A 21,186-nucleotide genomic window follows, 5' to 3' on the forward strand; every position below is an offset into this window, starting at 1 on the left:
GTGTGAATTTTACCGCGGCTGCTACACCCTGTGGTCCGACGTAGATGTCTGCTACAGTCAAATCTTCCATCCTTCCCTCTTTATCTTCCATCCATGCATCTTGATATTCTTCATCCGGTCGCCTTATATAATTGTACGTACAATGTAGAGGATCCTGCGGGGGCCCATAGGGTCCCAGTGTATTTATCCATGGCTTCCAGGCCATGTACGTTCTTTGGACATGAGGAGTATCGATTTCCGTGGTGATTAGGCGGCTCCAGTACACAGTGTTTGTGTCATTTTCTTCGTCGTTTTCTGGATTTGCTGCCATCATCATGATGATTCTCTGTTGTCCATCATATGTCTGGTGGAGTGGTATCTGGCCTGGAAATTGGATTATCAGCCCATCTGGTGTGCATAGAATTCTCGCTCCTGATTTTACTAGCAGGTCTCTTCCCATCAGATTTATGGGACAGTTTGGGGCATAGAGGAAAGGATGTTGTAGGAGTTGCTTCCCAATTTTTGTGACCAATGGTAATGTATATCTCTGTACATCAATTTTTCCCGAGTATCCAACTGTTTTGAGGGTGTGATTTGAGAGTGGTGGTGGTTGTCCCCTTAATTTTGTCAAACAGGAAGCTGTAGCTCCTGTGTCCACCATCATTTCCACCTTCTCCCCCTCAATCTCACAGGTGACCATTGGTTCATCTTGGGCTGGAATTGCGTCACCTGTGATTGGATCCTCTGGGCCTCCTCATACGTATGGACCACTCCAAGCTGTCAGAGGCATTTGGTTCATGTTTGGCACCCCTCCTCCTGGTTGTCCCTGGAATCCTCTGCCTCCACTGAGTCCTCCCCTCTGTTGGTACTGTGTAGGCATGTGAATGGGTGCTTGTGGCTGTGGTTGGACAGGAGTATACACAAGCGGAAACGGTTGCTGTACTTGGGGATAATACTGCTGTGTCTGGGGCTGGAATTGTGTAGGATTGTATGGCATCTGTTGATGCGGACAGTTTCTGGCCCAATGATCCACCTGACCGCATGTGTAACATCCCGCTTTTTGGAAACCTCTTCCTCTGCCCTTTCCTCTGAAACTTCCTCCACCTCTTTGTTGGTACTGAGTCTGATTTTCTGGCGCCACCTGAGCTTGAACTGTTAGTGGTGTCTGCATTACTGTCTGTTTCTATGGTCTTATCTGCTTTAGTTGTCATTTGCCTTGCCACTTTCCTGTTTTTATTAGCTTCGGCATCTTTCTCAGCTATTTGTATCTTCACGAGTCTCCTTGCTTGGATTTGATCGTCTTCATCAAGTCCCTTTAGAGCCGCCTGGTGTCTGGTATCGTGGTGAATGAGATGTTGTCTCCATTCTTCTGCTGTTTGTGGTTGAAGAGAGAAGATAGGCTCTGCCGCTCTCTCATAAGCGGCCATTTTTCCTGGATCTGCACTTGTTGATCTGTTGATTGACTGGAATGACATAGGTGTTTGTAGCATGTCTCGCTGAAGTTGTCTATCTCTAGGCATAGTTCTTAATGCTTGCATTTCGGCTAATCGTTTGTGTTCCTCCAGCAGCTGATTTGATTGAATCGTGAGCATTCTTACTCCGTATTCCAATTCTTGGAGACTTCTTTCTGTGGGGACTCCTTCCAATTCCAATACTCCTCCCGAAATACCAAAAGTTGGGGCTTGTATTGAGGGTTGAAGGAGAGTTTTATTATCTGAAATGTAGGGAGGAGGTTCTTCAACCAAGTTAGGATAGAGCTTTGGAGTTTGGATTACTGGTTCTTCCATTTTTTTTTTTTTTTCTTCTTCTTCTGCTTGCGAATTTGCTTCTTTGGCGACGCACATGTTTGCCATCCCACTAGCAGAAAACTTTAAATGGAGCATCAGACTTGTAACTCGTGCTTTCCTTATTTCGGCTTTGTTCATAGCAATCTTTGCAGGTCCATACCAAGAGGGTTGTCCGGCTTTGATCCATGCTTGTTGTTCTCGCAGGTATTCTCCATTTTCATGGTCAATTACTGCTTTTCTATGGGCTTTCGTTGGTGCTGGTTGATCATCAGCTGGATACAGTCCTCTTGTTTGCCATTGTTCCAACAGTTTCTCCATGTGGTTCCATGTTTTTTGTCTAAGATTTGGAGCTGTTATGGCATCTGATCTGATTTTTACCCTTTCCTTGATATCTGCAGTTGAGCCTGGCCCTGCGTCTAGTCTCAACTTAGTTTGTTTTGGTGACATGTTCTCTAATTATTTATTAACCTATCAAAGATGAAGCACTAATCTTCTGACTAGCACCTTCGTTGCTGTTCGTCCGAACTTTAATTTTTTTTTTTTTTTTTTTTTGCTCAAAGTTTTATTATTTTTATAGATTTTTTTTTTTTTTTTTTTTAAGTTTAAGGTAAAATATTAATAAAGTTAATTAATATATAAAAAATATGCAAAATTAAAATATGAAATGTTAAAATAAAGTTGTACCGTGTATGGTTTTGACTTTGAAATATGAATTTGGTTCAAATTCACAATGTTATGGTGTTTCCGCTATTTGGGTAATAATTCTGTACTACCACCAGAGTGCGCTATTTTAAATTCCAGCTTAATCCACTAGGGAATAGCTGTTTCAAAACTGACTCGTTTTTAACAAGGAGAAACTTAGTTTCCTCAAAAATATCTTTAAAATAGGAATTTACACTATGGTTAAACAACAGAGCACATAACCGCCAAAACACATTTGCAAAGAAGAATATTCACAAAACCGCCAATACACATTTACCAGCAGAAGTACTTCCAATAGTTCTAACTCTAACAAGAAGTATGATGTTCTTTAGAAGATGGAATGCCTAGCCTCAGTGTGTTAAAGCAAACAGAGTACTTCAATTAGCATTTCATGAAATGGTGACTGCCGTGTGGCTCACCGTGAACATCAGGTCAAGACAAGATGGCAACTGGTTTTCCAACCTTTGACCTGAAGAACAAAGGGATTTGAGAAAACACCTGGAGTTGAAATTGGTGAGGTGATATTTTGTCTAGTAAATTCAACACACAACACTGTAGTTTAAAATAACATTTCTATTTAGTTTACAATGATAAATGGGCCTCATACCCTTACGTCATAGCCCTCTACCCATGTACGTAAATGTTTTGACTTTAAGAGTCTGTTTAAATGGGCCTCATACCCTTACGTCATAGCCCTCTACCCATGTACGTAAATGTTTTGACTTTAAGAGCCAGTATGGTCATCTCTTCTGTTTAAACACGCTATTTATGGGACAAATAGGACGCTAAGCAAACACAATCAGAAGAATATCGTCTATCTAACGCACGAATGTCGCACTTCCTGCCGTAATCCACAACGCAATGTCTTGAAAAACAGAAATAGAGTAACCACTGAAAGCTTCAAACTCCTCAGGCCTTTTCCTTGAAAAAGGACTTTTTTAAAACAGCCTCACGCTGTTGTTACACAAAACACTCACTCCAATAACCTTAGCTTCAAACTTTGGCTGTGTCTTTGCCTCAAGCAGTCCCGACTGCTTAATGGCCTAAAACCATTCACGTAAAACGTAAAACGCAACAAAAGACACATATAGTGATTGGCCTCTAGCCGACATGTACTAACAGACAAACGAATAGCATGCAGGGTTAAATAGAAAAAAAGAAATTGAACTCACCCTGCCTGTAACAAAGCAACGCCACGTGGTATGATACTAATATTGATCAATTTAGGCTTGTTTTAACTTAAATTGCACAGCTATTTTCAGGATCCGCTGGCCGCCGTCAAACACACAGAACTAACATTGTCCTACATTAACTATTGAAGAATTCGATATAACAGGTTTCTCCTTACCTAGTTGATTTGAGCTCTCTGTGTGTTGAACGGATGCCAGCGGGTCCAGCAAGCAGCCTGCTGTAGTCTCTCCCGGTTTTGCGAGATCCTGGCTAGCTCGCCAATTGTTAAATATGTTCTTTATTCTCGCGTCCAGGAGAGAAGCTTTAAAATGAGACTAAATGGAGTCTCTGAAAAGATTCAAATGGGATACTTTAATTAAAAAAGGCGCGGTAGTGTTACAGACAGAATATTGTTCCGGCAGAAAACAGCTGTGATCTGGTTCTCCTGAGCAAGAAGAAGACAGCGGATCTCTCCTCCGGCGCTGCTATATATATCCTCTGCTGGCTCCTCCCCGCCAGCCGGCTCACCTCGTCTCCAATGTCCGTTATTGCATTTAAACAGAGGATAGGTTCTTTTCACATTCAATATATGCTTAACACGCCGTTTCTCCTCATATTCTCTTTCATCACTTTTCATTTAACACATTCTAAACGCTGTAATCAATACTCTAAACAATACTTCTCGGCTCGTTTGGTTTCCGGTCATTCCGGATGTTGCCACATGCTACTCTCGTCTGTAAACAATAATGTATTCAAATAAACTGTACTTTCATTTAATATTCAACATGGTAGTATCTCGACATCTATCGTTGTAGTGTTAAATCAGTAGGTTTCGGTTTTCACCACACCAAGTCATTTCGCTTCTCAATTCATCTCTAGGAAATCGTATATTAGCCACATTCTACATGCTAACCGTAGATGAAAGATTTTCAGAATAAAAGCTTAACTGCTTGTGCACAAGAATTTCTGTTTTTTCAGTATAAAAGAGCGTTTAAACTGACGGTATGTTTAAGCTACATTATACCATCAAAACATTGATTTTAATTTCTAACAGTACTCAGATATTGTACTTGAGTAAAAGTAGAAGCAAACAGATCTTGTACTAGAGTAAAAGTAGAAGTAGCCTACTCAGGTCTTGTACTTGAGTAAAAGTAGAAGCACACAGATCTTGTACTAGAGTAAAAGTAGAAGTACTCAGGTCTTGTACTTGAGTAAAAGTAGAAGTACTCAGATCTTGTACTTGAGTGAAAGTAATAGTCCCAGAGTGTAGGAATACTCTGTTACAGTAAAAGTCCTGCATTCAAAATGTTCCTCAAGTAAAAGTAGAAAAGTATTATCATCAAAATATAGTGAAAGTAGCGACAGTAAAAGTAGTCATTGTGCAGATTGGTCCATTTCAGAATAATAGATATGATATGTTTTATAAAGATTGATCATGAAAGTGTTCTCAAAGCTGGTAAAGGTGCAGCTAGTTTGAATGACTTTGTATACTGCAGGGTAGCTTGTGGATTTACTCCAGGTGGAACTAAAGTCGGAATTAACACTTGATTATATTTCACATCATTCATCCACATCTGTAAAGTAACTAAAGGTATTAAATACATGGAGTGGAGGAAAAGTACGGCATGTACCTCTGAACTGTAGTGGAGTAGAAGAACAAAGTAGCAAAACATTGAAATACTTAAATAAAGTACAAGTATCTCAAAATTGTGCCCAAGTATAGTACTTGTTGAGTTTATGAACTTAGTTACTTTACACCATGTGGCTATAAAGATAGAAATACTAAGCCTTGCACAGAGGCATGACAATACATTTTCAAAATGCTCAACAGTGCTGCCAAAATTATAAACTGACTGCTACACAATTAAAATAAATGCTTTTATATATTTCTATTAGATGTGACTCTTTGGCGTTTCTGTTATTATTAACACTGCTGCTTTAGTTGTTCTGACTGCTAAAATCCTCTGTTATTCCGTGGTGTGGGGGAGCCGGGGGCTCGGATCCTTCACACCTTTTTCATACCTGATGAGTTTGCATCCCTGTATGTTAAAAAGCCTCAGTCACCTTAATTCATGTAATAAAAACATCTCAGGTCAGTAACACTCAAAGCTAAATGTGCAATAGCATGTTCAGCTATGTTACTATTTATAATGTTATTGTTGTTACATCAGAAGATGTACATATTGAAATGATTTCTTAACTTACAGTAGGCTATTTTTTACAATGTGTGTTGGAAGGGTTTATTAAATTAATATGAATATTGTCATTGTTGAAGGCTTTTAGAGAAGGGTGAACTATAAGCCTGAATTACATAACATTTTATACCTAAAAACATAAAAGCCACAATAAATAAATCACAATTATTGTAGTTATTTTTACCTCCCGTATTGCTTTCAACCCACCAGCTTTTATGGTGTTGTTACGTCACTAACTGTAAGCTTGTCACATACAGTCTATGGCAGGGATGGGCAACTTTGATGGAGGTGGGGGCCACATAATTGATGTACTGGCCACCAGGGGGCCGCAGATTCACTTGGAACACACACACACACACAAATTCCATGTGTTGTATGTAATTATTAACAAATATACTAAGTCTGACATCTTCATTGACATTTTACAATCAAAGGGAACATCCCCCAAAAATGGGAACATCCTCTAATAAGCTCACTAAACAAATATCAGTTCACAGAAATGTTATTTAATTTTTACAAGTGGCATGTTTGTAAAGAACAGGTTATTAAACAGTGGAATAAAACTATTTTAAACTATTGGAAAGCACGGAAAATGCGTGTGTATTGAGATTAACCATTAAGATGACATACACATGAAGTCATGAACACTAACCCATATATTAGTTGTCTAACTTGAACCTAAAACACTTGTAGCCAGTCTCTGCATTCTCCATATTCCACAATAAGGGGAATGTCAACACAGACACCTGTCAGCCCGCACTCTGCTGTTCCTCAGCACCACTCCCCCCTCCCTCCCGCTGAAATTAGGAATGAAAAGCGTAGTAATCATAGATAACACGGCAGGGTCCGTGACAGTTTGTTTTCATCTGATTTCAAATAAACAAAGTCTTGGTTTTGAGAATATTAAACTTGTTTCGCCAAATTCAGATGATAAATCTTTGAAGCTTGTAAAGGCATAATTACAAGAGGCAATTTAACGTCACAGCAGGCATAACAACAGCCTGTGTTTCTTGTGAGGGTTTCCCCGGGAAACAAACACAATACACACAAATGCGTCACAGATTATTTTTGCGGTATTTGAAATCATGTACGCAGCTCGCGACGTAACTAGGAGTCTAGTGGATGGTATAAGTATTACAAGTAAAAAGAAAAATATATATTTTTTATTTTTTTATTAATTATGTTGTTCATAAATTAATCTGAGGGCCGCAAAAAGAGGAGGTGGGGGCCGCATGCGGCCCGCGGGCCGCCATTTGCCCATCCCTGGTCTATGGTCACTCAGAGTAACATAGTTAATTTAGCTGCTGGAGAAGAAAGATCAGGGGGGGAGGGGGGGAGAGAGCTGTGGTTGATGGGCCATTAGTTGTGTAAATACACAGCTGAGAGCTGCCGTTTCATTCAGACTGTTTAAAAAACGGTAACAACGGACTATTTTTCTTAGCGGATGCATGTCAATTTAAATCAACACATACAACTATTGTTTAAATCAATAAAAACATTTTCTAAATCCATAAAAGCATTTAAATTAATGTTGGGAGTCATGTCGTTACTTTGTTGAGAATGTGGCCATGTAATAAGCGGGATAATTTGCAGCGACTTGTTCCTTATGGGGAAAATAACACCCTTCATGCAGATGAGGATCCCTCCGCTACTTTTTGGGATCTTGATCGACCGACGAAGCTCCATTAAAATATACATATTTTTGGTGAATTACTGAGTTTAGGCACGTTAATAACATTTTAATGAAGTTCAATACAGTATATTCATGTGTGTCAGTGATTTCATGTCAACTCGTCGAACATAAACATAAATGATCGTGGTGAAGATGATGATTAAATTAGGATTAAAAATCGAGAGCCGGACTGCATTTCCTCCCGTTCGTTTTTTTCGAATAACAACATTATTTTGTTAAATAACAACATGGTGATGTTTTGTAAATAATTACATGTCTCTTATTTAGCACAGTAGTATGATATCCGTGACATATGGATCTTAACAAAGTTCCGCTGTACATCCAGCGTACTGTATCTCACTTTATTTCACATGAGCTCCAGTGTGGAACCCCACTGCACCCCCTGGTGGATCAATGATCCATTGCAGCTGGCTTCATTATAATTACATTTATCTATCACGGGGGCGGTCTCAAGTCAAGCTGGAGGTTTTCCCTTGAGCGAGGGCAGATCACGTACCAATCACGGCCCTCGCGTTTCAAACTGTCTGAAATGAATCGCTACATCTGTATGGACTTATATGTTTTTGTTGTGCGCTATGACTTTATACAAAACTTAAAATGTTAAAATGTTGAACACTGTCTTTGTCTGTTGTCCCGCATTAAATGTGCCCCCCTGTAAAATAACTGGCCCCAGCATGGCCCCCCCAAGTGAAATGGATGTAGAACCGCCTCTGCTTGAACCCTGATAATGATTAAATGAAAAAAGAGTACAGCGGTTACTTCATTCACCTCCCACTGTTATGTAAATCCCATCTGAAGGGGCTTTCGAGGTCCATTTAAATCAATAAGGACTTGGAAGAAAATAACGAAACAGCAGGTAGTAAAGCTATCCGTTTTAAATCTTGGTAAATTGTTCCATATCCCTCACTTGTTTTTCTCTCAACGGCCGTCTGCCATGTCGACACCGCCCACTTCTGCTTTTTAAACAGTTTTTTTAACATGGAAGTCAATGGGAAGAGCTTTCAAATTAGCCAATACTTTAGCCCTCCATAACTTCAGCTTACTTTCAGCTACAGAAACCATTCACATATTAAACTATTCAGCCTTTTCAGCAATTGATGAGAAACTTTCAACTTGTTCAAAATATTTCATACTTTTTGAAATATTCAGCTTTTTAAACTCTTTTTTAACATTGAAGTCAATGGGAGATGCCTTCAAATCCACTTTTCCTACACTTTGCGCCAAATTCTTCTCCTTCCACATGATTTCAGCTAGACACTTCATTCCAACTTTCAAATGATCACAATATCTTCAGCTATAAAACTTGTTATTCAGATTATTCATATCTTTTACACTTTATGAGATATTTAACTTAGTTTGGAGCTTAGCAGAGAGGCCTTTTTCAGATTTTAACATCAGAGTGGATGGGAGCAGCTCGTTAAGTCTAGAGTGCTTTGATCTCAAAACAGAGTGCAGGACAGCTTGAAATTCTCCCCCAAAAATGTTTTACACTTGCCATAATTCCCAAACCCTACACTCCTCAGACATATTTTTTCATGAAAAACGTAGGAAAACCTCTCCTAGGTCGGAAAATTAAAAAAAATAAGAAAGAATAGTAAACAAAATGCCTCTTGAGGGCATGAAGAGAGAAAAAGTCCAGCAAGCTCACAATTGATTCCCATGTTAAATTGTTCCGGATCTTTCTTCAGAGCAGAGAGAAGTACACTTGGACAAACTGCTCCCATCTCCACATTTTACACACAAAACCCCACCAAAAAAAAAATGCTCACGGTCTGGTAAATTTTTTATAAGAGCCATAGTTTTTGAACAGATGGCAAAATTGTCAGATATACTCCTCAATGCATTATTATGGGACTCAGTGCTGCAGTTGGTTGTCATGGTGTTGCTGGGAAGATGGGAGCCACACACACACACGTGAGTGAAATCATCCAATCAGAGCAGACACCATGGAAACCTTTGATCTCTGGACACACACACAGGTGTTATAATTGGGTGTTATGAGTAGGTGCTCAGGAACAGAAACAAACACTGACAGAATGGACTTTAACAGACAATCTCAGCCTATTATTTTCTGTCTGATGGAGACTTCATACAGACTTCAACAGGTTCCATGTATTATATACATTATTGGTGACATATGGTTTTAGTCGAAAAGTTTGCAGTCAAAATATTCTGCTGCTTTCCCAAATCTTTTTACTTTCTTTTCTCTTCTTAATGCAAATTAATTCACGACTTACATCTGATATTTAACTCCTTCAGCCTATTTTTAGCTGCAGAAACCATTCAACTATTACATTATTCAGCTATTTCAGGACATCAAGGCTATACATTTTGTTGTTTATACCTTTTTTAAAACCTTTTCATTTAAATATTAAGCTTTTTCTGCATTTTTGTAGCAAAAGCAGCTACCATTCAGCTAATAACATATTCAGCTTTCTCTGCATTTTCAGCAAAATTCAGCCATAAATGTTCACAGTTTACAGCATTCACACGCATTTTCTGCAGGAAATTCTTTTTTTAGTTGTCCATTGCTCCTGCGCCCGTCGGCGGCAAAAACAGAAATGTTTGTAGGTCTATTCAGGCTATAATCCACAAAAAAAAGGAAACACGAGGACCGGCGTGTCCCAGAGGAGCGATCTCACCCGGTGTTGTAGAGAATATCTCTCTCTTTGAGCGCGTCCTCTCCACGGAGACGTGCTTCTTGGTTGGTCGATGCAATATCCACAGATTCGGCTTTTCCATTAACTTCCCCGTTGCATTTAACCATATATTTACATGCTGAGGAAATTACATATATATATTAATATATATATAATTTAATATTAATAACGCGTTAACGCAAAAAAAAAAACGCCACTAATTATTTTAACGCGAATAACGCATGTGTATTTTTTGTCCTCGACCGCCCCGTAGTTTCAGAGCGCATCGAGTTTAAAATACCATCTACAAGCTGACGCTGACAGCCCCGCTCCTGCCGTCCGCTTGCGGCAGACCACACTTCCATGCTCACCGGCAGGCCCTGACTGGCCATCGGGAGGACCAGGAGGGTGTGTGTATCTGTGGCGCGAGCGAGCGAGAGACCTCACGTGTATTGTTGTTGTTAGCATCTGGTGCTAGCTAGCTGCGCTAACGGATATAAGGAGCTGTTTCAATTAAAACTGCGCCGAGCACTTGACTTTATGCAGGTAGCCAGTGGGACATTGTGCGAAAAGTCAGCACACTCAGCACGGAAAGTGCGCGCAACATGATTGCAGCTCCCGTTCGAGCATTTGCCTTGAGTTGCACATAGCTCCAACGATCCAACACACACACACACACACGCACGCACACACACGTTGTATTGTATTATTGTATGAGAGAGGTTCCAGGTTGAATTGAGGCGAATATTTGTAATGTTCAGAGGTTGTTGTGTTTAATATTTGTGAGAATATTTGTCATTGTTCAAATGATAATAAACATTTGCATAAAGCATATTTGTCCACTCATATGTTGATAAGAGTATTACAAATTTGAAAAATATTCCTCTCAGGTACATTTAGAACAGATAAAAAATGTGCGATTAATTTGCGATTAATCGCGATTAACTATGGACAATCATGCGATTAATCGCGATTAAATATTTAATCGACTGACAGCCCTAATATATATATATAAAAATCTCTGCCCCCCGAAAATGTCTCTAGGATTAATTTTGGCCCTTGGACAAATGTAGTTGGTGACCCCTGGTTTATGCCACATTTTCACCTGTGTCTATTGCATTTAGGCTACAAAAATCATAAATTGTGTTAATATATGGAGAGTATCCTGCTGAACAAATGTGTTCGTAACATAAACATGTGTTTGCCACAGATATTATTTTCTGCAATCTTCCAAAATCACATGAAATAATCCCATTGCTTTATGTCCTGGGAGTCCTTGTGACGATAGCTTTTGTTGCTTCGCAACTTTCAAAAATAAATCAACACTGCATCACACTATGTAGGAATGATCATATGTTCTAATAACTTGTCCTTCTGTCCTGCAGGTGGCGGTACAGGCAGTCAGCAGACCATTCTCCATGAGGAGCAGTGGAAGATGCCGGCTCCGCCAGCACTGCTGCTGTCGATTTACATCCCCGCCCTGCTGCTGACCGTGGCACCACTCTTCTGCAGCCAGGCCGACTCCCTCTCTGCCGTCCGGATGGGTGAGTGCTGTCAGCTTTAAATCACAAAATCACTGCCCTCCACTGTTAAACTGCTGCAGGTCAAACTTCAGAATTTCAGTTATTTTTTCCAAATAAACTATGTATGAAACTAAGGAAGTAAGATTGGTGTTGTTCCTGATAATAAGTGAGAATATGATACAACCTGGATTTAACCTGCAGGTGGAAGGCATGCTCTCTCCACCGGATTCTCTTTGATCCTAGCTGAAATATGTCCACATTTCATGGATTAACTCTTTGGTGACCCCCTGACTTTTCATTTTATCTTTGAGAAGTTAGTATTTGTACTGTATGCATGCTAACCAAGGCTCTGATTTCCCCAATATTTTATTTTATTTGTTTTTTCTTAGGAGCCACAAAACAGCAAAAAGATTACAACAAGTTTCTGATTCAAGACTGGCTCATTAATAATACAAATTCAATTAGGCAAATGACAGCATGCACAAAGCATGTCGCAGTTATATTGAACAAGTTACAATCTGACAGGCTCAAGTCCAGCATTTTCCACAGACACTGTCCTGGATAACTCCAGGCTCTTTAATTTTACAAGAAAGGAGGTTGATTTCAAAGCCTTATTTATTGCATAGCTGTGAATGATTGTGAATCCTCACTAACTGATACTAGCGTTGCTTTGGTACATGAAATGGACAGTTCCAGGTCGGGGAAATTGGTCATTTGTCCTGACGTTTTCTATTTCTTTGCAAAGATTAGTAGTAGTAATTAGTATTTGAGTAGTGTTCCAACTGTTTACACCATAAATCAAACTAAATCCTCACAGGAAGCTAGATGTGAGCGGTGTGACAAGATGTGACTAGATGTGAACTCTGTCTTTGTTAAATGTTGCCATGTTTCAGCAGCGCGAACAGCGCCTCGCTTTCGTCAAAATGAACCAAAGTGCCTGTAGGTACACACACAGACTGGAAGCCTTTATAAATGTACATACTGTGATAAGTTCAAAACACATGTAGAGAGGGGTATTTTTGTGAATTGTGATTTGTGTTGATGAACTTGGCAGAAAGTGGATCAGGAAGTGGGTGTGCTACCATGGAAACGGGGTAATCTGGCACTGTGTAATGGCTCACCTTTCACTCTTCCATTAATAATACACACACACACACACGGGTATGGGTGGTTTTTCAGGACTTTTTCCTCGTACCAGTTCAAACACTGATTTATGGGGACCCACCTTTCCCTTTGCCGTAGAGAGAGAGCAGAGTACTTGAACTGATCATAAAAAATGCAGCTACATTTCTGGCTATTAAGAATTCAGTTTTGGTAAAATAGTGTAGAGATATGTAGACCTGAAATTCTACAGGACTGTGAGGACAGGGGCGGGACTGGGCGTTTCCTGACAAAATTATGACTTATGAGAACCCCTCTGGATTAGCTGGACATTACCCATACACAAAGCAAGTCCCTAAGTTATGAGGACCAGTGGACCACAATGATATATCTGGACAATATACACACACACAGAATTGTAGAAAAACCTGTTCTCATGAGGACAATAATGGTTTCACTGGACCTTATCCTCAAACATGTGTTGCACAATATTTTGTTACTGAAAAAGTAGCCCAATACTTCCGTTTATTTTAAATGTTGAACAGAAAAAAAAATGTAACTTAGGAGAGCATGGTACAAAGAGCAGACCACTTTCTCATTTTCACAGACCTCAGTGTTCAGAGACCTGAACATCAACATATGCAGCTTTGTTCTTGTTGCTTTGATGACAAACACATGTTTTTAATAACCATATGCAGGGTTTTTGCGATGGACAATACAAGTATTTCTGACAATCTCTTTACCAGTCGGCTGTCATTGAAAAGTGACAGGGGATTTAATTCTGACAGAGACATTGAAATATGATAGAACCTAAGCAGCCTAAAATTATTATGGAAGGAAGTGAAATATTGAGAAATGTTGTGTTAATGAGTGACTATTAAGTTGATTGAGTTGCTCAGAAATAAGGTCAAGATCAAAGGCTAAGTTTAGATGTAGTCATGTATTGATAACTGGCAATTCTGGTATTGTGACAATACAAACATAGACGGACAAACATTGCAAACACTTAAACAGTGAAATAAAGAACTTACTATAAATATATCAAATAATGACAAGTTCATTTGTATAAAATGTACATATCTACTTCTAAAAAATATAAAATACTAAAGTGGCGACATGAATATATACTAGGACGTGTAAATAAAAACGTTTCAACAGTCCTGACTGTCCCCCCTCCCGAAAAAACTAAATTACGTTTAACTCCTGAACAAAAAGCAAACTTATATATACTTTTGAATGATAATTACATTATCATATCACTCCAACATCCTGTTGAATCGAAAATACACCTACTGAAGGAAAAATGTATCCACTCACAATCTCATTTCATTGACTTGAATTGTAAGGACTATTATGGTCTATGAGTGGTGCAGGGATGATGTATTTACCCGGAGGTAAGCTGCTGGTTCCCTCAACACAAAGAGTAGTAATATTCATCCCGCTTTCGTCTCATTAGTATGCATAAAAAAGTGACAGGTCACACCTCCCCCAATTATGCAAATGAGCTAAGTCCCGCCTCCCCTTTGATCGAGGTGTGAGATCTCAAGTAGGTGTGATATCCCAAGTAGGTGTGATATCCCATTTAGGTGTGAGATCCGTCGATAGGAGGGGGGTGATGTGTATTCACAGGTGTGAAAAGGCCCCAATTTTTTTTTTTTAAATAAATGCTGTTTCAATCACATTAGTATGCATACAAACTGACAGGTGGGCCCGCCCCCAAGTGTGTGTGTGTGTGTGTGTGTGTGTGTGTGTGTGTGTGTGTGTGTGTGTGTGTGTGTGTGTGTGTGTGTGTGTGTGTGTGTGTGTGTGTGTGTGTGTGTGTGTGTGTGTGTGTGTGTGTGTGTGTGTGTGTGTGTGTGTGTGTGTGTGTGTGTGTGTGTGTGTGTGTGTGTGTGTGTGTGTGTGTGTGTGGTTGTGTGACGGTCTCCCCTATACCCTACTGTGGACCGGGGCCACAACAAATCTTATTTTAGCCCCTAAAGAAAAGCCCACCTTAAACATAATAATAAAAAATAGTATTGATGTATGTTACCACTTTCCTTCTTCATCAGACAGTGGGGTGACTGTGTGAGCCTGGCCCTTCCCCCTCCTCCCCCCCTTCCTGCCATCTTATCACTAGACAGAGGGGGGATGTAATTTAAAAACACTTACCTTACACTTGTATTTGTTCTCTCAAAAACACAGTGTCTGTAAAGGTGGGGGAGACTGTCTCCCCCCTTCCTGCCATCTCTCTCTGTTTCTGCTGATGTGTAAAATATACAAAATAACGTTTTATATACTTACTCTCTTGTTAAAAGGTGATGAAGTTTGCAGCGTAAGCCAGCCATCAGTGTTCTAGTTTTAAGGTTTTGCATACCTCAAAGTGTGTCTAAAAGTATCTTGGCAAGAGAAAAAAAAAGCCAAAATTTGTCTAGGCCATTAAAAAGAAACCGAATTGCTGCTAAGAAATAAGTTCAGAAAGCTATGACTCCAGTGGAACACTGTTAGAGTCAAAAGTAACTCTCAATGTATTCAGACAGAGTATGCAGATTGGGGCTGATCAGAACAAAGAAAGCACCTTTTGCCTTCCTAGTCAAAAGTATTGATTAAGTTAGTCTGCACACACTCCCTTACTGTCACCCTTACCTCTTCCTATGGCTGTCAGGCCTTTTGGTGTGTGTGTGTGTGTGTGTGTGTTGTTGGAGATTTGGAGGATGTTCAAAACCAACCTTGTCTCCGCGTGTCGTTTGATAAACTGGGTAAATTCGTAAAAAGGAAGGGATTAAGAAACACCAGAATGCAAGTTAAACAATAATCTTGTTTTAATGATAAAAAGTAACAATACAAATACAAATACAAATACAAATACAAACACAAAGGAAGTACTTCCTGCTCTTCCTCCAATCTCACGGATCTGGTCAGTTTGAAGAAAAGAAGAGGCTGGTCTAAAGAAAACATCGGCTTATATCCAAAACCCCAGGAGGAGCTATGCGGCTGCCCCCCCCCCCCCCCCCCCCGAGGGGTCCTCCACTTAGAAAAGACAGCCAATCAGCGCGAGCCAGAGGCGACCCTTACATTCGAGATAACAAACCCCTCCTTGCAAGTTTCACATACTTTTGGCATTTTATAAAGATAGTTTTAAGATATAGTTTTTTATAGTTGGATTATACAAATAACACATGTGAGTTACCTTAACCTCAAACAATAATAACAAGAGGAAAACATCAGCTCTGATCTCAAGCAGTAAAAAGTACCGCACACTCATTTAGCCTGCAGCTCTTCCAGACACTTGAGCTATTGTTCTTTAAGAATATTCCCTGCAGAAACTTTATTTCAAATAAAAGGTTTCACATTGCATATTTCCAGCTTCCTTTACACATACTGCTATTATTAATACAAAGTAATCAACCACACACATATATTTAAAACAAGTAGATTTCCCTGATCATTTGACATGCTGCTTCCATTTCCCATAGAGTAATAAAACATGTTTAAGCTAATTTCTCCACACTGTTTGTAGCCCTCCAGTACCCACATATGAAAGAATAAAAGCAGAGGAATCAAATAAAACACCAATACAGGAATAGTTGATAAATGATTATACAGGACATCTGATCACAGTAAGAAATACACACAGATATTCTCTAGGAAGTGACCCTTGTTATAGGTCCGAATGTCCTGTCCCCTGAAAGTCATGAGTTTTGGTTGATTAACAGAAGTTTAATTGTTCTTGTGGCTTAATGGCTTCCCTGAACTTCCCTTCACCCCAAAGTCAGCTTACTAGGAATGAATACATTTTATTGATAAGCTCAAAAGGACGTTTATCTTGGTTACTGCTGGGTGACCCAAGTCTCCAGGCCTGCAGGATGTGTAGGAGATAAACATTAATTCTACAAGACTTTAACTACATTATCTGAAAATGTATCTGGGACTTCCCCTGTTAATTGCAAGGACTATTGATAATTAACAGAGAGACCCTAGGGGCCTCTTCTTGGTATCTGCTAGGCAGAAGTCACACCATGCAGAAATCACAAGTTTAACACATATTCTATATAAGGTGACATTAAAATGAATATACCAGATTGAACTTTCCTGCCATAATACGTTACTTTAATACTTCAAATAACTCAAATAATACTTCAGTGTGTGTGTGTGTGTGTGTGTGTGTGTGTGTGTGTGTGTGTGTGTGTGTGTGTGTGTGTGTGTGTGTGTGTGTGTGTGTGTGTGTGTGTGTGTGTGTGTGTGTGTGTGAGCCTGGCCCTGCCCCCCTCCTCCCCCCTTCCTGCCATCTTATCAGTAGACAGAGGGGGGATGTAATTTAAAAACACTTCCCTTACACTTGTATGTTCTCTCTAAAACACAGTGTCTGTAAAGGTGGGGGAGACTGTCTCCCCCCTTCCTGTCATCTCTCTCTGTTTCTGCTGATGTGTAAAATATACAAAATAATGTTTTATATACTTACTCTCTTGTTAAAAGGTGATGAAGTTTGCAGCGTAAGCCAGCCATCAGTGTTCTAGTTTTAAGGCATACCTCAAAGTGTGTCTAAAAGTATCTTGGCAAGAGAAAAAAGCCAAAATCCGCCTAGGCCATTAAAAAGAAACAGAGTTCCACGTTTTACAAATGAACAGACACAAATGCAGACTTGACTACTTGGCAGTTGATTAAAGCAGATTTGTCCTTTTTCATCTCTCAAAGCTTTGGGTCCTATTCAACACTGGGTACAGAAATATATTCAATTTACAGTCATTTGTACGTAAAGATTTTTTAAGTTGTAAACACTTAGAAATATACATTTGATTGCATTTAAAGTGGCTGTAGACAACTTATCATAATGAAGTAGTTGATTGCACAAATTTGTAATGGATGTAGAATAAAGACGACATTAGCATATTGCAAATTAAAATGCAAATACAACTAGCTTACAGTAGCTCTCAATTAGTTGAACAATTGGAAAACCGCAAGGACTTTGGAAACACCTACTGGCAAAGGATTGTGGATGCAAATTATGCAAAGAGGAAGAAAAAACATTCTATCTAAAGCTATATAACACAATCTGCATATTGACAGTATGAGTACAACAAAAACAGTATGCATGTTGATGCAAACGACGATGTTCAGTAAACGATCAATCAAAATCGAAGGATCCAATGTATTTTTAAATGGAGCAGAAATAGAACTAGTCTCCCAGTTCAAGTATCTTGAACAGGGAGTGTCATATTGGACTCGCACTTGAGTTTTTAAGAAACATATCCAGAAAGTATCCAATACCATTAAATTCAACTTGCAACATTTTAAACAAATTAGACCTTTTCTTAACTGTCAATACTGCAAATTCATACCTCCACTGTATGATTCTATCCCACATTGAATACTGTTTTACAAACTGGTCGTTTGCTTGTGCCACACACCTGAAACCCATAGAACAGCTGTTCAAGAAAGCTATCCAGGTGTTTGACAGAAAGCCACAGTCATACCACCACTGTACCATCCTTGAAAATCACAATTTCTTGAGTTTTTGACAATTTTAAGTCTTTTAAAAGTATGTGTTTTTAAAATAATATTTACATGGGCTGCCCCCCCCCCCCCCCCCCCCCCCCCTCCCCCTCCCCCTCCCTCCTTGGGGGAATTCATCCACAGAAAACACACTGGACGCAGCACAAGGTCAGAAACCATAGGAGACTGTGAAGTCCACCACAGACGGACCACCTTTGGACAAAATGTCCTCTCCATTAAAGGCAGCTCATTGTGGAATAGCCCCCCAACTGAGATACGGGATTGTTCCACTCTCAATAGTTTTAAAGGTCAACTTAAAGAATGGTTGAGCAACAAACAGACGTGTAATCACCGCTAAATAAATGCACTTTAACACAGGGGTATCTCCTCTTGCACTTTATGTAGCGCTTTTATCTTATCTTGCACTTTATATATCATAGCTGCTACATTGTACTGCCATGTGGTAAATGCTTGTATGCTGCTCATGCTCTTTCTGCACATCATGTATTTATCTTTGCTGTATATATATAAGTGTCATGTTCTTATATGCTGTATGTGACGGGACTATAGATGGAAATTAGCTCAAAGCTAAAATCCGGCTCATTTACACTTGTAAGCATTATTTTTGTTTTAAAGTGTTCATCAATGTGCACTACGGTAGCCCTGAAGAAAATTAAACATTAAAATATGTTATCGATGTCCCCATTCCCAGTTTGTTTTGGGAATAATTGCGATGTTTACTATGTTTTGGTAGCTCTTAACAAAACAGAATTGTTGTAAAAGATTGCGACTCTAAAAGGCAAGTTTGTGATTTTAACACTGTTTCGATGAAACAATACATTATACAATATTACGACTTTTTGCCATATTTTTAACACAATATACTTGTACTTTTTTTTTTTTGTGGTTTTAGGGCTTCAAGATATTTTGCATGTCATGCATAAACACGTTGTCATCTTTTCCTTGAAACTGACGTGCTGCCCGTTTTACAAAACAAGTTATTTTTCTTCTTCTTCATCCTCTGAATTTTCCTCCCCCGTCCCTCTTCCTTCAGCCAGCACAACAAGAATCAAGGTGGATCTGTGAAATGAAACACCTCTTCCCAAAGCGTGACTTCCCTATTGAGAGCATGGTGTGTGTGTCCTATTTACATTTTAATTTTTTCACACAAAATCAATAGTTATACTGATTGTAACATCCCGAGGACCGTCTCCAGCTTAGAATTCCCCAGATTACTGGAAATATCATGATGGAGTTTTTTCCCTTCAGTCAAAATATTCATGTGTATGCTGTTTTTGACACAAAAATGCATTACATCTACAAACAGAGCATACAATGAGAGCACATGATACACTTTTGATGTTTGTTTCATTTCTTCGGTAATGTTACAGAATGTTTCGGAAAATGAAGATTCCAGGACCACTTTAAATGTTTCGTTTACAATCGTTTCCCAATGACCAGGAATAGTACTGCCAGAACGAACGATATCCAAAATGTCTTCTAGTTTACAAACTTCAGCCATTCTGTTTACACGGGGATCACTATTCACTCTGTTTTCAATCGTCCTCATCACCACACTTATTAAAAGGGTATTGACTACATTCTGATCAATATATACCGAGCGTTTTGCATAGTAGTTCCCCATTTTTATTTTACTTTAAACAAAATGTCAATGTATCGAAAAAAGAAAAAATCCCTGGCTTCAACCAACCGCAGGTTATTAGTCTTCTTCTTCTCCATCCAACTCGGCATGGATCTTTTCAAGTCTCTCCTTGAGGCGTCTACAATTTTTGAGATTGTGCAGAAAAGCCTCCGAAGCGCCTTGGATCCTCCAATCACCCGTGAAAATGTCTTTATCAATAAGAGTCTGGTCGATCTCAGTCATGAAGTCGGTGAGCCAGAGTCTTTTCATTAACGTGTTGTAATTGTTTCTGAAGAAAAAATCGGGCATGTCATTCAGACAATCGTGTTGCCTCTGGCCGGGGTGACTGACTCGGCATCCGTTGCATATTTCTTCTCTGTACCAATGTATCACCCCCTCCACAATATCAACCAACACTGATTTCACTGTGTCCATAAACAGAGACGTCTTGGCCCAAGGAGCAAAATAAGCAGCAGTAGTACTGCAAGATTCGGGTGTCCAGAATGGTGGTGATGATGGTAGTCCAGGAGTTTGTTCCTGGCTGCAACTCACAGGGGGAGACTTGGTTTTTCTCAGATCCATAGCTAGTTTTCAAACTGTCGTCTTAGTGGGGGTCCTTAGTTTTAGATGCTTTGCTGAGTGGAGGGAGGGACTTATTGCGTTGAGTGGGGGGAGTCATCTGTAGAATTGAGTTTTTTTCACCAGTATAATGTCCCTCGCTGTTTGAGTCTTTTTTTTAAAAGTTATTTTTCATCTATCATTTTCAACCAAGCAGCAAGAGGTCAAATTTAAGAATAAGTAATAGTTTGTCACCATTTTACGGGGAATAGTCAGAGCGCAATGTCACATCTTAAAGACAGCTTGAACTGGATAAATGGTTAGTCTTCAAACATACCGTACGTTCTGCATGTTAGTATATCTGGCCAATTGTTTTAGACCCTACTGCCCTAGACGCATGCTCTCAATAGGGAAGTCACGCTTTGGGAAGAGGTGTTTCATTTCACAGATCCACCTTCATTCTTGTTGTGCTGGCTGAAGGAAGAGGGACGGGGGAGGAAAATTCAGAGGATGAAGAAGCAGAAAAATAACTTGTTTTGTAAAACGGGCAGCACGTCAGTTTCAAGGAAAAGATGACACCGTGTTTATGCATGACATGCAAAATATCTTGAAGCCCTACAACCAAAAAAAAAAATGTTGTTATAAATATGGCAAAAAGTCGTAATATTGTATTATGTATTGTTTCATCGAAACAGTGTTAAAATCACAAACTTGCCTTTTAGAGT

General features: G+C 39.4%; 1 protein-coding gene across 1 annotated transcript in view; it reads left to right on the top strand.

The window, feature by feature from the left end:
* The window catches only part of LOC307022751 (glutamate receptor ionotropic, kainate 5-like), a gene marked incomplete at its 3' end in the record, with an annotated part of 608,764 nt that overhangs the window by 281,744 nt on the left and 305,834 nt on the right, over window positions 1–21,186 (top strand). The window contains exon 2 of the mRNA XM_079655644.1: window positions 11,551–11,709. Coding sequence (XP_079511770.1) covers window positions 11,601–11,709 — 109 coding nt within the window. The 5' untranslated portion in view covers window positions 11,551–11,600. The remainder of the gene's footprint in view (window positions 1–11,550; window positions 11,710–21,186) is intronic.

Source organism: Notothenia rossii, assembly GCF_949606895.1.
Source record: "Notothenia rossii genome assembly, chromosome: 10".
Classification (NCBI taxonomy): Eukaryota; Metazoa; Chordata; class Actinopteri; order Perciformes; family Nototheniidae; genus Notothenia; species Notothenia rossii.